Source organism: Ranitomeya variabilis, chromosome 3 (assembly GCF_051348905.1).
Source record: "Ranitomeya variabilis isolate aRanVar5 chromosome 3, aRanVar5.hap1, whole genome shotgun sequence".
Classification (NCBI taxonomy): domain Eukaryota; kingdom Metazoa; phylum Chordata; class Amphibia; order Anura; family Dendrobatidae; genus Ranitomeya; species Ranitomeya variabilis.
The window spans coordinates 401,467,392-401,485,631 of NC_135234.1; the positions used below are offsets into that span (position 1 = coordinate 401,467,392).

The 18,240-nt window shown below is 41.2% G+C and overlaps 1 protein-coding gene across 1 annotated transcript in view; it reads left to right on the plus strand.

The window, feature by feature from the left end:
* The window catches only part of VMP1 (vacuole membrane protein 1), a 166,708-nt gene that overhangs the window by 20,179 nt on the left and 128,289 nt on the right, over positions 1-18,240 (plus strand). The window contains exons 4-6 of the mRNA XM_077296195.1: positions 7,410-7,545; positions 15,008-15,098; positions 16,381-16,491. Coding sequence (XP_077152310.1) covers positions 7,410-7,545; positions 15,008-15,098; positions 16,381-16,491 — 338 coding nt within the window. The remainder of the gene's footprint in view (positions 1-7,409; positions 7,546-15,007; positions 15,099-16,380; positions 16,492-18,240) is intronic.

Here is an 18,240-nt window from a genome sequence, read left to right on the forward strand (position 1 = left end):
AATTGAAAAATAAAGTTTGAGTGTCTTGGGTCCGATTCCTTAAAACTGGAGTAGCGTGCAATCGCACTACGCTAGTCGTGGTGAAATGGAAAGCGCCAAATTCATTAAGAGGTGAACCCCACTTATTGAATATGGTGTCTCTCCTAAATGCCATGCACTTCCAGAAATGTCATGCATTGTGCAAAAAATTCTACTCCAGTCAAGGACTGGAGTAGCATTTCTGGCGTACAAAACCTCATAATTTTTCATTGATTGGATGGGTGGGTGTGACCGTGCTCCACCATGACTCTGCCCCAGCCGCAACCATTTTAGCAGAGGTAAGTAAACCTGACGTAAATAAAAAAAAATGGCAAAAGTCATAATTTTTTGAGCAACAGGAGTTTTGCAACTTTTTAATGCTGTTGCTCCAGTTTTCTGGTACAAAAAGCTTGATGAATCGGTAGCACCCCAAGAAAATGAGTGAATATAGTTGTTAAAACTTCAAACAAGCGACCACTGGAAATCCAAACCTCCACTTGTGGCCCACCCCGATCTAGTAAAAATTGACATCATATACCAAAACATCCATAACAGAAAATCTAGTTCTACTTCATTGTAGTGTTTGTGATAATAAAGGCTATAGACACCTATGGGATGGTAAAAATAATCTTAATTCTTTCATTTACCTCCTACTTTTTTTTTTTAGACAAAATTGTATGTAGATTTGAAAAACTAAAAATTACAGAAAGCATGTTTTGGATTTTTTTTCCCCCCTGATAATGCTAAAAAAGCAAAAATCTTTTTTTTTATGATTATATAACAAAGGAGCTAAAGTAAGTTAATAAATTAAATAAAATTTGGGGTTCTTAAAGAACAGTGTTTTCCCAAAGATGATTAATTTTTTAATTTCTCAGCTTTTGAACCTCTGGTTAACGTGTTACACGTCAAAAATGTGAACATGAAAGAGGTCTAATCTTCAGGACCTTTATTGTTGCTGATGTTGAGGGCCACTAGTTTTGGCTGGAGAACTAGACAAGAATATAATGTTGAGAAGTTAAAATTAGTCAAACTCTCTCATTTAGCTTTTTCTGACAGTCCCATTTAAAGGGGTTATCTGGGGTTTGGGGCCAAGAACTTATCAGGATCCTGCTCTCCAGCTTAGATAGGGGACTAAAAGCTCTTTGTTCTGTCGATGCGACCCTCTAACTTACCGTAAGTTAGAAAACTATTTCTAGTTACTAGTTAAACCTATTCTTTCACATCATGTACAGTATATGTACTTACACACGTGAGTTTCTGTACCCAGTGGAGTTCTTCTTTTTCTCCACTCCGTGTTTCTTAGTGAGCCAATAAGCTAGTTCATGAAGATATTTTGTGAGTTTGGGCAAAGCCAGGGAGCCAAAAGGAAACGCCCAAACCAGCCAGGGACGAAAAAGCTAAATTCCATGTTGATGTTGTACTGGTTGGACTTAAGCCTATTGACCCATTGTGGCAAGGCGGCAGAGTTTTCTGCTGAAACAACTTGTTCTGTAATGATATAAATAATTTAAAATAATATAATTGAGTCATGTGCAATATGGTCTACATTTAAAATAATTATGATAGAAAAATTTAAATTAGAGTTAAAAGGAACCTGTGATGTTGAAAATGTTATCTGCTCTGCAGGCAGGATGTTCTAGAGCAGGGGAGCTGATCAGATTCATATACATTTTGTGAAAAAGGTTTCATTAAAACTTGCATTTAATTCATTGACTTGTGTGGTGTTTCAGTCCAGTGGGTGGTCTTACACAGTGATTGACATTCCTTCCTGTATGACTGTGCATACAGGACAGCTGCCACTCACTAGTAGGACCGCCCACTGGACTCTTCTCCATACAAACACCAGGGATTTCAATGAATAAAATACAAGTCATACTGAATCTTTTCCAACAAGCCTTTGTATAATTCTCTTCCGGTTCTCCTTCTCTATACCCTGCCATCCACAGATTGGACAGCGTAAAAACTTCATGGGGACAACACTATTGCTCATGTATCTATTTGTCAAAAATTAAAATTATATAAATAAGTATCAATATAGAGCATAGCCTGGAACTATTATGGACAAATGTGGGCTAAATTGCTAAACCTTAGAGACACTAACAAGAGACCAAACAACACGATCAATTATCCCATAGTGTACAAGATGAAATTTTATTGAAAATAACCAAGGTACAAAGGCATGGGGGGAAGGGCTAGACACACACATACGGGCATCAGGGCGCACATGGTACAAAAGTATAGATCATTGTGTCATGTCTCACCTACTGTATCCTCACCCATCCCTTGTAGATTGTGAGCCCTCGCGGGCAGGGTCCTCACTCCTCCTGTACCAGTTATGACTTGTATTGTTTAAGATTATTGTACTTGTTTTTATTATGTACACCCCTCCTCACATGTAAAGCACCATGGAATAAATGGCGCTATAACAATAAATAATAATAATAATAATAATGTATAGCTATAGTTATAACCACTGTGTTAACCATCATTATTGCACTCTCCCAAATGGCCTAACAATACCAATAGTGCATTTCCCAGGCCACCTTACCAGGTAAAACCCTTGTTGATGTACTATGAATACTTTAACCGGACTCACAGGTGTGATGTCTGTCATTGATATTGTTAGGCCATTTGGGAGAGTGCAAACTTCGGACTAACTGAACATGGAGAGGACGTCCGGGCTGCATATGATCTCTGACTTCTTTTTCATGATCAGTTTGTCCGAAGGCAGAGACTTGGGCGCCGGGCATCATGTATCATTAAACCGCATCACAGCCCCGGGACCGCGAGTGCCGACACTGTTGGAACAGAGCCAGCAAAGGAGGGGAGTATAGGCTTTATTATTTTATGGAGGCCAAACATTTAGTTTGAGAAGTAGTGGACAACTCCTTTAAAGAGAATCGGTCAGAATAATTTGGCAGTGTAAAGTAAATACGTCTATGATGGCATTGTTATACTGATTACATTGATACATTTTGTGAAGACATCTGTGCTGCGGTTCTTGTTTAATCAGCATTTGAAGTTTTCTTCTAATGAGATTTCTGTGCACAAGGCTGGAACTGTGGGTAGAGTCTTCTGTTCTGGCTCTTCCTCCTGCCTCAAGGGTTTCCATGACATGTCACTGATTTTTTTCAGTGACCTGCAACTTGTTTGGAATTGTGCCCGTCATTGGCATGGGTGGCACGTGCAAAACTTTCTATGGGTTTCTTAATTGTGAAGTTGATCTGCACGGTAAAAATATGGCTAATCGAGAGTGTTCCCATTTGTAAGAGAATAGATCATTTCCTTTTATAGAAGGAAGTGCAACAAAAAAATGCATTGAATGTTCCTAAACATGTAGTTGTACGCATAGGTAGTAGGTCAAAGTTAAAGGAACGCTGGTTACAATTCCCAGATGTGGCAGAAAGAGGAAACTATCACTGGGTGCCCCGAGATTCCAGAGAAGGCAGATGATCCAAAATGCTCAAGTGACTGCAAAAGACCCACATAGAGATTTGGTGGCAGCAGGCCCTGAGATTTGCATAGTAATCGAAAAGCCAAAATCACAAGAAAACTTGACTACAGTATGATCAAAACCAAAAAAATAAGAAGTTTTGGGTCTTTGTTCTGTGGAATAATTAAATAAAGATAGAACTTTGTGGGTCAGCTGTACATCTTGAAGAGGAAGAATGAAGCAAATGCTAAACAGAACATTCTGCCTACAATGAAACGTTTTGGTGACTGATGTATTTGCTTCCTCTTGCGCTAGATAACAGTGTGTGGAGGAGAGGGTAGGATGGATTCAATCAAGTATCAGGAAATCCTAGGAGAAGATGTCATATTTTCTGTTGAGGAGCTGAAGCTAGGATATCATTGGACCTTCTCAAAGGACAATAATTCCAAGTAAACCTCAAAGTCCACCAAGTCTTGGTCTCAGAACAAATTTTGGTGATTCTTAAGTGTTGGGTTACAGTGGCCTACATTACTCCTCACTGAAAACCTTTGGTGGAATTTGATGAATGCTTTTGCAGTACTTAAACCCCAAAATATTAGTAAACTGGAAACCATTGTCCATGACAAATGGGTTAAGCTCCTTCAAGAACACTGTCAGAAGCTGATGTCCGGCTTTGCGTCACGTTTGGTGCAGGTTATTCTATCCAAAAGAGATCTGCTAAATACTAAAGATTCTTTCATGAAGGGGGAATAATTCTGAGATTGCAGTAGTTATTAAAAGGGGTATTTTGTGTTGAATTTGGAGAAACCACTTGTTATTTTAGTTGTATTGAGTCATCTAAATTGTGCTTGTTTAATTGGTTTAACAGAAAGTTTGTACATTTTCCCAAGTCTGATTTGCAATGGGAGTTGAATAATTTGCAGCTGTATGCTCATGTAGTGCCAGATTTGAATATATGTGTTGTATCTAAAAAAGGTACCTTCATTTACAGATTCTTATGGTATTCAAACTTCACATGCTATTTCAGTGGAGTGAAGTATTGGATCTAAAAGAGTGTTCTATGCAGATCTGTAGTTTCACGTTTTTCAGCTTTGCTTCTTGTTTGGCCATTCTAGCTTGATTTGAATATATTTTGTCACAGTTCCATTTCTGCAGCCTTCAGACTGGGCTATTCATTGCTGACATGTTTTTTTGATTTGCATTTAATAAAATATGCTCTTAACAATAATAGGATGTAGGAAACATAAACTGTTCTGTTGTATAACCATTAGTGATGAGTGAGCGTGCTGGGATAAGGTGTTATCCGATCATACTGATGTGGAAACAGTGTCTTCGGTGTGCTTGAATAATATGTTCTAGTCCCCGCTGCTGCATGTCTCGCGGATGGTCGACAGCCGCAACACATTCAGGGCTTGCCTTTGGTAGGAGAGGGCACTCCTTTTTGAATGACCATTTTGGTTCAAAAGCTTCGTCCTAATGCTGCGCTTTTGCTGGTGTGACACATGAATAGTCTGTCACTGCATATTCCAAAGTCTACACAGTTTTCACTATATTGCATATAACCTAACAGGGCATTTGAATAAGCATGACTGATAAACAGGTATTACCGGAGCTAACAGAGAGGTGAGCAGCTAAGGGGCTGGAGGGAGGTTGCTGGTATCTCAGGAGTTAACTTCTTATCTTGGAATTTAACTACAGGGCTCCCTGGGCCAGGCTCTGGTGGTCATTTTCCTTTGCAACAAGCTGTACGCTATGTAGGATAAAAGCTCTTGTATAATGAGAATGACATCAGATAGAAAAAGCAAGTCCATAGCAAATCTGCTAATTTCCATACTGTCTATACCAATTTCATAACCTTAGAATGCCACTTTAACCACTAGCAGGATAACCGTCTGCTATCTTACATATGTAGTGTGCCGGCAGTCTTTTCAGCTTCTATAAGCCTGTTAACTCACATTGCATTTCCAGTACCACCCTTTTTTCACCTCATTTTTGAATATTGCACGCCTATGGTCTGTGTTTCTCCAGACTTTGGATAATCATAAACTACCTGGCATTGGCCATTAAAGTGAAGGCAAATGAATGTCGGCACCCTCCAGTTTAATATTGATGACCTATTCTAAAGAGATGTCACTTCAGGTAATTAATAGCATAAGCTGTCATGTCTGTTCATGAGGATCCGCTCCATATCTTACGGTATGTTTTCCGTGAGCTTAATGCTAGAGTGGGCATAGACTTTCTACTAAAATATTACCCATGCACTGCACACAAAAAAGGAGATCATACTCTTATCACTATACACACAAGTAGCAGCATGGAGGATATCATGCAGAATTACTGTGCAGTGTAGCTGTGAATCCAGTTGTTGGATGAGGTAAAACACTTACTAAAAGGCAGTTGCACTGTCTGTGTGCCTCTCCTCCTCTGTCTTTCGCTTCAGTTGCTTTCACCTTTCCCTCCAGCCCTCTCCATGGGCCGCATGTATACTTATCCCTCAGTGAGTTTAAAGTCCACCTGTTCTATTAAAATGGATTTTAGTATTATTTCAGAGGGAAAGGTGAGTTTGATTAGAGGAAGAAGGTTGGTTATGTGCTTTGAAAACATGGCTTTGAAAAATAAGAGCTATAAAGCTACTTAGACACAAACCGCTATCGCTCTCTGTGTTTTTATTCCTATCTCTGATATTAGCAGGGAGGAAGTAAAGGGCTGCTCCTACTCTGTCTTAAACAGAAAGAAATGGAGTGTGTGGCCTGCAAGTGAGTAGAGGTAATAAACACTAAGAAGTCAAGATAAGACATAAGATATGTGCCTCAGGGTAATAATTTGCATTACCAGAAGTGATACTTTTATGCACTTCAGATTGTGAAATTATAGAGGCTCCAATTTAATAACACACTGTCATATACCATTGTCTTTTAACCATGCAGTCAGATACAGTGGGAGGTCCAGGGACTAGCCATTTCATGTTTGTGTTTGGCTAGTCAGGTAATGCAAATGTTAGCAAGGTTTTGATGATTTCGAGCCTAGAGGTCAGAGAGGAGTAAGATAAAATACTGACCTATTGAACTCGAAAACAATCATGAAATCATAATCGCGGGATAATCTGCTATGGTGTTTCAATACATGAACTTTAGACAGGTCAGCTGTTGCATGCTTTTAAATTAGAATCGCCCAAACCTGCTGATATTGGCAGGATCACCTGACAATCTAATGTATATGGGACCTCTCGCAGACATATGTCTGGGAGAGCAGCATGGTGGCTCAGTTGTTAGCGCTGTTGCTCCGCAGCGCTGGGATCCTGGGTTTAAACCCCACCAAGGACAGCATCTGCAAGGACTTTGTATGTTCTCCCCATGTTTGTGTCTGTGTCCTCCGGGTACTCCGGTTTCCTCCCACACTCCAAAGACATACTGACACGGAATTTAGATTATGAGCCTCAATGGGGACAGTGATGATGTCTATAAAGTGCTGTGGAATATGATGGCGCTATATAAGCAATGCGTAATAATAACAGATAAGAGTCAGGTAGTTTAAATTAAAATGCTCAGCTCTTTAGTTCTCTGGGTGATAAGCCTTTGATAGAGTCTTCTTGTATTTTTTCCCAATACCTCTGCATGCACAATTTTTGGCTAATTTTCTACCACACCCTGATAATTTGTCTATTTTATCATAACATACTGGCTAACTTTTAGATGAGCTAGTTCCTTAGGATTTGTGCTTTACCTTTCCTTACTTATTTAAACATCCCAGGCCTTTGTGATTGCTGTGTTATACTCGGATGACTAATGGCACTTCTTGTATAACTGCACTTGTGGTAGTTCATTGTTGGAATGGTGATGCTTTAGGTTTAGGACATGCCTCACCAGCCCTCTGAATCGGAGGCTGTGAAGATATTGCACATTGACATGCAAAATATTTATAGTTCAAGTGAAACATTATTCTGACTCTTATTTCACAGATTCCAGTTTCCTGAATGAGAAGAAAAGGCGAGACCGTGAAGAACGACAGAGTATTGTTCTTTGGAGGAAGCCATTCATTACCTTGCAGTATTTTTTTCTTGAAACCTTGATAAGCTTGAAGGAATGGAGCTTAAAGTAAGAATTTATCTTGCTATGGCTAATAACTCATGCTTTTGACAATATATTTTGTAATTCACTGAACTTCAGTTAAAGGAGCCACTTCTTTTAAATATTTAGGAATGGCAGTATGAATGCATATTCACCCTTTCCCACCCCCTAAAAAAGTATGGAGGATTCTACATCCAATAACATTTTGCACTTTTAATTTGCAGACACATATCAGTTATTTGGTAACTTGGTTATTGCTGGTTGCCTATGGAAAAATACAAGTGCTCGTTACTCGAGTTTGGCTATGGTGCTCGGGTATGCATCAAATATTTCAAGTGATCGAGTGACATGTTCAAGTCCCCACGTCCTCTTGTTTTGTGACTGTTAGACAGCCCCAAAACATGGGGGGATTGCCTGTGTTAGATTGCTACAAAACATGCGACGATTGCCTGACAATCAGTTCCGAAACATGTGGCCACGTGGACTTGAAGCCCCCTAGGCAAACTCTCTAGTAACGAGCACTTGTGCTCATTACTAGTAAACTATAGCACAGGACACCATTGCAACTAGGAAATTGGGCCTGATGACCAGGTTTAGCTCCCTGCCCTTTAAACATTTAGCAACTAGATGCATTCACCCAACTATAGGCTGGTGTATGTAGCTATCTACAAGAATTGGTCATGATCTGCTTTTGTCTTTGTGAAGACAATACTTTAGTATTCACTATTTTTATACAGTCATTCTCTACATTTGTCAGCAGTGATTTCGTGGTTCAAGGATGATACCTGTTATACATTTTTTTTTTCTTTTTCTGGACAACTTCTGCAAAATCCCAGACAACCATCATTTTTGCCTTTCAGATTTTAAGGCTAAGTGCACACGTTGCAGAATTGCAGCGGAAATTTCTGCGGCAATTCCGCAACTCCTGCCGCGGATATATCGCATGCGGAATTGGCATGCGTTTTCCCGCTAAACACTAGCACTTGCAAACATATTTAGCAATTAGTAAAACTGATTGACAGGTTGGTCACACTTGTCAAACATAGTGTTTGACAATGTGACCAACTTTTTACTATTGATGCTGCCTATGCAGCATCAATAGTAAAAAGATCTAATGTTAAAATTAATGTAAAAAAAATAAAAAAATCGTGATATTCTCACCTTCCGGCGTCCCCCACAGCGTTCCCGATGCTCGCGATGCTCCGTTCCCAGAAATGCATTGCGAGAATGACCTGTGATGACGTAGTGGTCTCGCGAGACCGCTACGTCATCACAGGTCAATGCCGCAAGGCATTATTGGGAACGGGAGCATCGCAAGGAGCGGGAAGACTGCCGGGGACGCCGGAAGGTGAGAATATCACGATTTTTTTTATTTGATTTCTTTCTTTTTTTTTTTTTTTTTTTTAAACAATTATGGTTCCCAGGGCCTGGAGGAGAGTCTCCTCTCCTCCGCCCTGGGTACCAACCGCACATGATCCGCTTACTTCCCGCATGGTGGGCATAGCCACATGCAGAAAGTAAGCAGATCAATACATTCCTATGTGTGAGGAATCCCCGCGATTCCGCACAAAGAATGAACATGCTGCGTTTTTTTCCGGAATGTGATTCCGCCGCGGAAAAAAACGCAACATGTGCACAAAAATTGCGGATTGCATTCTAATAATAGGATGCTTAATGTATGCGGTTTTTTTTGAGTTTTTATAGCGAAAAAAAAAACTTGACAAATCCTGAACATGTGCACACAGCCTAAGTTGGAAAAGTCCATTATTCTTTTATAATAATTTCTTTATTTATATAGCGCCAACATATTCCGCAGCGCTTTACAGTTTAACAGTTTCAAACACAACAGTCATAGGTAACAACGTTAACAATACAGTAATAAAGCAAAATAAGATGACCCTGCTCGTGAGATCTTACAATCTACGAGGTGGGGAGATACAAAGTACAGGTGTGTATTTACAATGATGTATTTACAATGATGGTCCAGCCATCTTCAGGGGGTGGGGGGCAGATGGAGATAGTGAATGGGCTACACACACAAACATAAAATGACTTTGATTAGGGAACATGATAGGCCGCTCTGAACAAATGTGTTTTGAGCGAGCGCCTAAAACTATGCAAGTTGTGGATGGTCCTAATATCTTGGGGTAGAGCATTCCAGAGGATTGGCGCAGCACGGGAGAAGTCTTGGAGTCGGGAGTGGGAGGTACGGATTAGTGCAGAGGTTAGTGGAAAGTCGTTTGCAGAGCGCAGTGGTCGGCTAGGCCGATAGACAGAAATGAGGGAGGAGATGTAAGGGGGTGCCACACTGTGGAGAGCTTTGTGGGTGAGAACAAGTACTTTGAATTGTATCCTGTAATGAATGGGCAGCCAGTGTAACGACTGGCGAAGAGCGGACACGTCAGAGTAACGATTAGCCAGATGGACGACCCTAGCTGCTGCATTAAGGATAGACTGGAGAGGGGAAAGTCGCGTGAGGAGGAGGCCAATTAATAGAGCATTGCAGTAGTCCAGGCGGGAGTGGATTAGGGCAACAGTGAGAGTTTTTGTTGTCTCCATGGTGAGAAAAGGGCGGATTCTAGAGATGTTCTTTAGGTGTAAGCGGCACGAGCAGGCAAGGGATTGTATGTGGGAGGTGAAGGAGAGATCGGAGTCAAACATAACACCCAGACAGCGTGCCTGCTGCCGGGGTGTTATTATGGTGCCACCTACGAAGAGGGAAATGTCAGATTTAGGGAGGTTAGTAGAAGGCGGGAGCAGAAGAAGTTCAGTTTTGGAGAGGTTGAGTTTCAGATAGAGAGCAGACATGATGTTGGAGACTGCAGACAGACAGTCGGTGGCGTTCTGTAGTACAGCAGGGGTAAGGTCGGGATGACGTGTATAGTTGTGTGTCATCAGCGTAAAGATGGTACTGAAAGCCAAATCTGCTGATGGTCTGTCCAATTGGGGCTGTGTAGAGGGAGAAGAGAAGGGGGCCAAGGACCGAGCCCTGAGGTACCCCAACAGTGAGAGGAAGAGGAGAGGAAGTGGAGCCAGAGAACAGAACACTGAAGGAGCGTTCAGAAAGGTAGAAGGAGAACCAGGAGAGAGCAGTGTCCTTAATGCCTAGTGACTGGAGCCTAGAGAGTAGGAGAGGGTGGTCAACAGTGTCGAAAGCTGCAGAGAGGTCGAGGAGAATGAGCAGAGAGTGGTCACCATTACATTTTGCTGTCAGAAGGTCATTGGTCACCTTGATGAGTGCAGTTTCTGTCGAATGTAGGGGGCGGAAACCGGACTGTGAAGGGTCTAGGAAGGAATGAGTGGAGAGGTAACGGGTAAGTCGGGAGTAGATCAGGCGCTCCAGGAGTTTTGAGATGAAGGGGAGATTGGAGACCGGTCTGTAGTTGTTTGTGCATGATGGGTCAAGGGTGGGTTTTTTTAGTAATGGAGTAATGATAGAGTGTTTGAAGGAGGAGGGGGAAAATGCCAGAGGAGAGGGAGAGATTAAAAATTGTAGTTAGGTGAGTTGTGACGACTGGAGAGAGAGACTGGAGGAGGTGTGAGGGAATGGGGTCGGTGGTGCATGTAGTCGGACGAGAAGAAGAGAGGAGCTTGGAGACTTCTTCTTCTGTGATGGGATCGAATGTGGAGAGTGAGCCAGGGGAGATGCAGGGAGGAATGGGAGTCATTGCACTTGGTGTCTGGGAGCGGATTTCGTGACGGATATTGTCTATTTTCTCTATAAAGTGGGAGGCCAGGTCATCAGCACATATGTCTTTGATAGTGTCTTGTGCTTTTGGCCTGAGGAGGGAGTGAAAGGTGTTAAAAAGTTTCTTGGGGTTGTTGGATAGTGAGGAGATCAGGGTGGTGTAGTAGGTCTTTTGAAGGGCAGAGGTGAAGGGCAGAGTTATAGGTTCTTAACATAAATTTGAAGTGGATGAAGTCTTCTGGTCTGCGAGTTTTCCTCCATAAACGTTCAGCACACCTAGAGCATCGCTGGAGAAATCGGGTTTGCGATGTGAGCTAGGGCTGTTCCACTCTGTGTTTGGAGGTTCTGAGGGTGAGGCGAGCTACTTGGTCTAGGGTGCTTCTAAGGCTACTTTCACACTAGCGTCGGGAACAACCCGTCGCTGCGCGTCGGGCCGACGTTCCCGACGCTAGTGTGGTCTCCGCCGCACAACGGGGGCAGCGGATGCATATTTCCCACGCATCCGCTGCCCCATTGTGATGTGCGGGGAAGTGCGGGGAGGTGGGGGCGGAGTTCCGACTGCGCATGCGCGGTCGGAAAAAGCGGACCGTCGGGAGCAAAAAACGTTACATGTAACGTTTTTTTCTCCCGACGGACCGCTACCATACGCCCAAACGCCGCCAAACGCATTCACCGTTTGGAAATGCGTCGCAAATGCGTCGCTAATGTTACTCTATGGCTACTTTCACACTAGCGTCGGGAACAACCCGTCGCTGCGCGTCGGGCCGACGTTCCCGACGCTAGTGTGGTCTCCGCCGCACAACGGGGGCAGCGGATGCATATTTCCCACGCATCCGCTGCCCCATTGTGATGTGCGGGGAAGTGCGGGGAGGTGGGGGCGGAGTTCCGACTGCGCATGCGCGGTCGGAAAAAGCGGACCGTCGGGAGCAAAAAACGTTACATGTAACGTTTTTTTCTCCCGACGGACCGCTACCATACGCCCAAACGCCGCCAAACGCATTCACCGTTTGGAAATGCGTCGCAAATGCGTCGCAAATGCGTCGCTAATGTTACTCTATGACGAAACAACGTATCCAGCAAAAACTTTTGCTGGATGCGGCGTTTCGCAAAAACGACGCATTTGCGACGTATTGCAGTTAACGCTAGTGTGAAACTAGCCTATGACGAAACAACGTATCCAGCAAAAACTTTTGCTGGATGCGGCGTTTCGCAAAAACGACGCATTTGCGACGTATTGCAGTTAACGCTAGTGTGAAACTAGCCTTAGAGTGGCGTTGTAGTGATGTACAGCCAGATCAGGACAGGAAAAAGAAGAGATTGGGGACAATGATGAGTGTAAGGAGTCTGAAAGTGTATGAGGGTTAATGGCTTGTAGATTTCTGAATGTGTGATAGATAGGAGAGTGCTGGGATGGGCGAGGAATTGTGAGTGTGAAAGAGAGAATGTTGTGGTCAGAGAGGGGAAGCGGTGAGTTATCTAGGTAGGAGATTGACCAGAGCCGGACAAAGACCAGGTCCAGGGTGTTACCGTCTTTGTGTGTCTCAGAGGTTGAGAGCTGTGAGAGGCCTAGAGAAGTGGTTAGTGATAGAAGCTGGGATGCAGATGAGGAAGTGGGGCTGTTAATGAGAATGTTGAAGTCTCCCAGGATAAGGGTTGGTAGTTCTGAGGACATGAAGTGCGGCAGCCAGGCTGAGAAGTGGTCCAGGAAGTGTGTGGGTGAGCCTGGGGGCCGGTATATGACCGCTACTCTGAGGGAGAGTGGACTGAAGAGCCTGATGGTGTGGACCTCAAAAGAAGGGAATGAGAGTGATGGAACTGGGGGTATAACCTGGAACGTGCATTGTGGGGGCAAGAGTATGCCGACTCCACCACCAGGTCTGTTTGTGGGTCTTGAGGAATGGGAGAATTGAAGGCCACCATGGGAAATGGCAGCAGGGGAGACAGTGTCAGAGTCCTGGATCCAGTTTTCAGTGAGGGCCAACAGACACATCATAAGACGCAATACAAAATCTCAAGAAATTACATTTTTATGGAACTAGCAAATGACAACAGCCCACAATTCTGATATGACCACCTTGGCAGCATTCACTGTAAACTGTAAAATGGTTATGATTATTACAATCATAATCTGGCTTCATATAAATCATGGACATAGAAATAAAAACCATTTTCTGGACAGTTGGCAACACTGCTAATGTGTAGATAGACTTGGTGGAAGTGATCTGTAATTCAATCCGATATTGCATTTTAAGCAGCACACACTTATAAAAATAAGACTCACGGTTTCAGGTTTGTTTGTTTTTTAAAGGTCAATTGGGTAATGTGAAATTTGTAAGTGATGTCCTGAATTATTTTCCAACATTAAGTGTCTTGTTACTGAATACTACGTAGTGTTTGTTAGATTAAGTTAGTTAATCATTTCTATTATAGTCCAGCAAATTGCCAAATGTTTATTTTAACATTTTTATCTGTAAAACCTCGCCTTTTAATATAAAACACCTGTTGAATGCTACTTCATGTCACCTACGCAACCCTGATGTTGGGGTTTGTTCACACTGAATCTTTTAAGGAGTTTATGGGGCAGAAACTCTCCAAAACCTACTCAAAAACACAACTTGTCAAAAACTTGACGCTGGCAAAAATACTCAGTTTGCACTTACCCATAATCTGCATTTAAAGGGAACCTGGCTGCTCTATTTAACAATGTCAAGACATGGCCATAATGGTGCTGTTAGGCCGGGGTCACACTTGTGTTTGCAATGCAAGAAACTTGGACGAGTCTCTCTCCTCAATACCCGCCACTGCCAACGGCACTCGGGACCAGAGCGTTCCAAACCGCCGCCGGCAGTGCCGGGTATTGAAGAGAGAGACTCGTGCAAGTTTCTTGCATTGCAAACACAAGTGTGACCCCGGCCTTTTACTGATTACATTAATATATTTGATGAAAAAATCTGCTCCGTGCTTCTTGTTTAATCACCATTTGAAGTTTTCTTTTAATGAGATGTCTGTGTACAAGGGCTGTGGGTAGGACCTTCTCCTCCTGGTGACGACTGTGATAGGCGATATAATCGGAAGTCCGATAGATGGGTTACTTTACAAAGTGATTTCTAGCTGGTGGTGGGAAGAGTGAGGCATCCTAGGGATCCACTGTAGGATTTAACGTCAGATTTTCAGTGGTACGGTGGACACTGAGAGTGAGAAAGGTACAGTTTTAGGTGCAGCCCTTTTCTTTCTCCCCCGTGTGCACATCTACTGTACAACTGCTATTGTTTTGATATTGCTAAGTCATCTTTACTTTTCACAGACCGTGACCATAAACTTTTCCACTTTCGTTTCTCACACAATTTTCTACTGCTTAGGAAACCACTTAAAAAAATTGTCTGATTTGCTTACAGTGGAGGAATACCATACAACGTCCATGTCACTTTTTTCCACCGTTCCAGATCAGTTGGATTGCGGAGAAGGAAGGGGCAGTCGTGTACAAATAGACCAAGGCGCCGTGTAGATTGTTATGGAAAGAAGAATATTTGTTTTTATCAAGATAAATTACAAATGGATTTCATTTTTAGTAATATAGTCATATAGTCAAGTTTACAAAAATGTATATATTAACAGGTACAAATTCCCATCAATATATACCACAACATAAAAGTACTTACCTAAGGAGGCAGGCGTCCCATTGCTGGTTTCTGGCAGATTACCTTGAATTATTTTATAATACTTCTTGGTCATTTGTTTAAAATTGCTTTGTTTTGTTGTATAAAGAAAAGTAATTTTACATGATGTAAATCTGTCCCATAGATTATGGCACCGTCGTGGGATGGTGGGCTCACTATTGCTCCTCCTTTCATCTCTTACAGTAGCGTATTATATTGAAGGAGCACATCAACAGGTATGTTCTGCATTAGTCACTAAAGTCCTGTGCCTCTGGTTATAGGATCATATTTATTTATGATTCTACATATTTTATGTGATTTTTTTTTTCAATCTTCATATTAAATGTTTTCTTTATATATAGTTTGTTCACAAAAGTTTTCATTAGTTGTAAACATTGAGTAGGATTGTACATGTTTACCATTTAAACAACCAAAATTCCCAAATGCATGAAAAAGTTATGAAGGTCGAATCAGTAATGGCTAAAAAAAGCGTTTACAGCTGTGATACTTTCAAAAAGAGGGTGCTACTAAGTACTAACCATGCAGAGTGCCCAAACTTTAGCATCGGCCCATTTCTGTTTTTGTAATTTTTAAAATGTAAAAAATGATAATATATTTTTTTTTGCCCAAAATACAAGGGAAATGTGTCATCTTTAACTTTAGGTCTTTTAGAGATCATTTCATCTTTAACTTGCTTATCTGTTCTCAATAACAGCAATTTTGACCAGGGGTGCCAAACGTTTTACCTGCCACTGTAACAATGTTGCGTGACCATCGGAAATCATAGCCAGTAGTTATCAACTTTTTTTTAGAAGGTTGTACAGTGGCTTATTCCTGCATCAGATGTTGAAAGATGCTGTAGCTCGCTGGACAGTGCAGTTGCTGAGGCAGCCGTTTGACGCTTGGCAGGTTTAGCGCATGTGACCTATTAATTAGAATAGTACATATGTGTGTGATACCTGTTGGACGTTCTAGGTTTCCCTCAACTATCCCTCCTGGTTTGCAGCGTTAGATCTCAGCTCCCAAAGCAGAAATTAAACACGCTACACAACCTCTGTAACATCCATGCAATTTTGCATGATAATTTTTAGCCTTAAGACAGTTTATTATTTTAAGTATTTAATAAATGAATGAAAGAAAAGTTTAATAAAGAAAGCAAGTATCTCAGTAAGACAAACCTCCGACTCCTCAATTTTTCTAACTCCGACTTCCCAGCACTGCCTCACTACTGAGCATGTGCATAAAGTGCTGCACAGATTCATCTCAACTAGAAGCCGAGACCCTTAGATCAGGAACAGAAGACATTTATAGGACATTTCATAACTTTCCCAAATTCTTATGAAAACATTTAAAGTGCATCCTGTTTTAGGAGTCAGTCCATTTTAGACCGACTCACACTCCACCAAAATGCACACCGACTCTGACTACACTGCCCTGACACTGGGCCCGAAACAAAAAGGATAACAGTCAGTGTGTGATGAAATTGATGAAGTAATTCTGAATATCTTTCTCTTACAGTATGTACAGTATGTTGAAAAGAAGTTTTTATGGTGTGCCTACTGGGTAGGCTTAGGCATTCTGTCCTCTGTGGGACTTGGAACAGGTCTACACACCTTCCTGCTATATTTGGTAAGATAAGCATGTATGCTATTCTAGCTTTTTTTTGTTTTTGTGATGTACAGTGATGTACAAAACTACCGCAAAAAAAGCTTTCTTAGAATAGAAATTCTCTATATGGAAGAAAAGGTTTCCATTGTGGAATATTTATAAAAGAGGTCACCATGCAGAACGTACACCATTAGCGCATAGTTTGTGATTTTGCGGTTTCATATTGTAGCGTTAAGGTTTTTATTGAAAAAGTGGTCCAGTCATGAAACATAGCCCCGAGCCATTATTCTTTGTCTTCATCTTTCTAGCCACACTCAGACTTCAAGATGATGTAACTTCAGTCCCATGATTCTGCCTCTGAAATTCCAGATTAGACTTATAAATATTCTTTATGATTGACGTAAAGAGAATCTGTCAAAAACATTTGCCCTATGCTAGTAGACGTAGTGCAGGATAGGGCAGTCTAAAACATTTCCATGGTCTATTTTGCCGCTACCTGCTGCCCCTTTTGCGTAGAAAAGCATATTTTATTTATATGCAGACTCTCCATTATTAATCAAGAAGCAGTGGGTGGCGCTGGCAGGGAGACATTAGTAAGAGCCAGTGACTGCTAGTGCACGGATACTCCTACCAATGCACTTCCGAAACTAATTTGCATATGGATAAAATTGAAATTTCTGCTGAACTGGGCAACAGATGGCAAAATAGTTATAGGTATCCCAATGTTTTACCCTATCCTCTGCTAGCCTAGGGCAACTGTTGAAACACTTGGAGGAAAAAAAAAAAAAAAGTAAATATTTAGTAGTCTTGAATTTTCTATATATATTTTTTTGCAACTTAACAATAGTTTGGTGCAATGATACTGAAGTGAAAGATAATGTTTTATACCTTTAAAAAATTTAAATAAAGCAAAAAAGTATGTATATATATATATATATATATATATATATATATATATATAATGCATGTATGTATGTGTATAAACAAAACTGGAGACACTGCACAGGGCTTGGCACTCACTGGTGTCCTGTACTCATAGTTGTACTTATGATTGTCCTATGTATTAGTTGCAATCTTCCAAGCGTGAAACATTTCTTTATCTTTTTCTTATTTACACTTTTTTTTTTCTATCTATCCTGTGAAACATGATACAAGGTGGTGCGAACTTTGACAGTGTTTCTGAAATCACTGGACTTCCAGAAACTACCTGATCACTGCCTGGCAGCCTGGAGGCAACTCCCAGTGGAACTATGTCAGTCCTGTTGCATCATGAAGGTTTCCTGCAGAATAAACTATTAATAATCTGTTCATGTTAGAAATGGTGATGATCTCACAAGCAAAACTCTGATGTTTCCCAGCTTAGACACAACTTTTATAAACTGATGTTTATTAATGTACACGAGATTTTGTTTATCCTGTAGGATTTTCTATATTTTATTTTTAGCATGATAATTTCCACTATTTATCTAATAGTCACATAGTTCTAATATATAGTCACAGGTTGTTGTTTTTTTCATCCATATTTTAAGCTTCTGCTCAAGGTAGAGGATCTCTTACTTTTTTTTATTTTTTTTTATTCCTTTTTAAAAAAAATTTAAGCTTATTTTTCCTGGTTTTGGATATCAATATTCCATCAATTTAGGTATATATGCATGTATGATTATTCAAACCCATTTAGTAAACCTAATCCCAATATGCTATAATTTAGATTATAGCCTATTCATTGGAAAGCCGTACCAGGTGCATAAAAGACAAAACAAAAAAAACCTT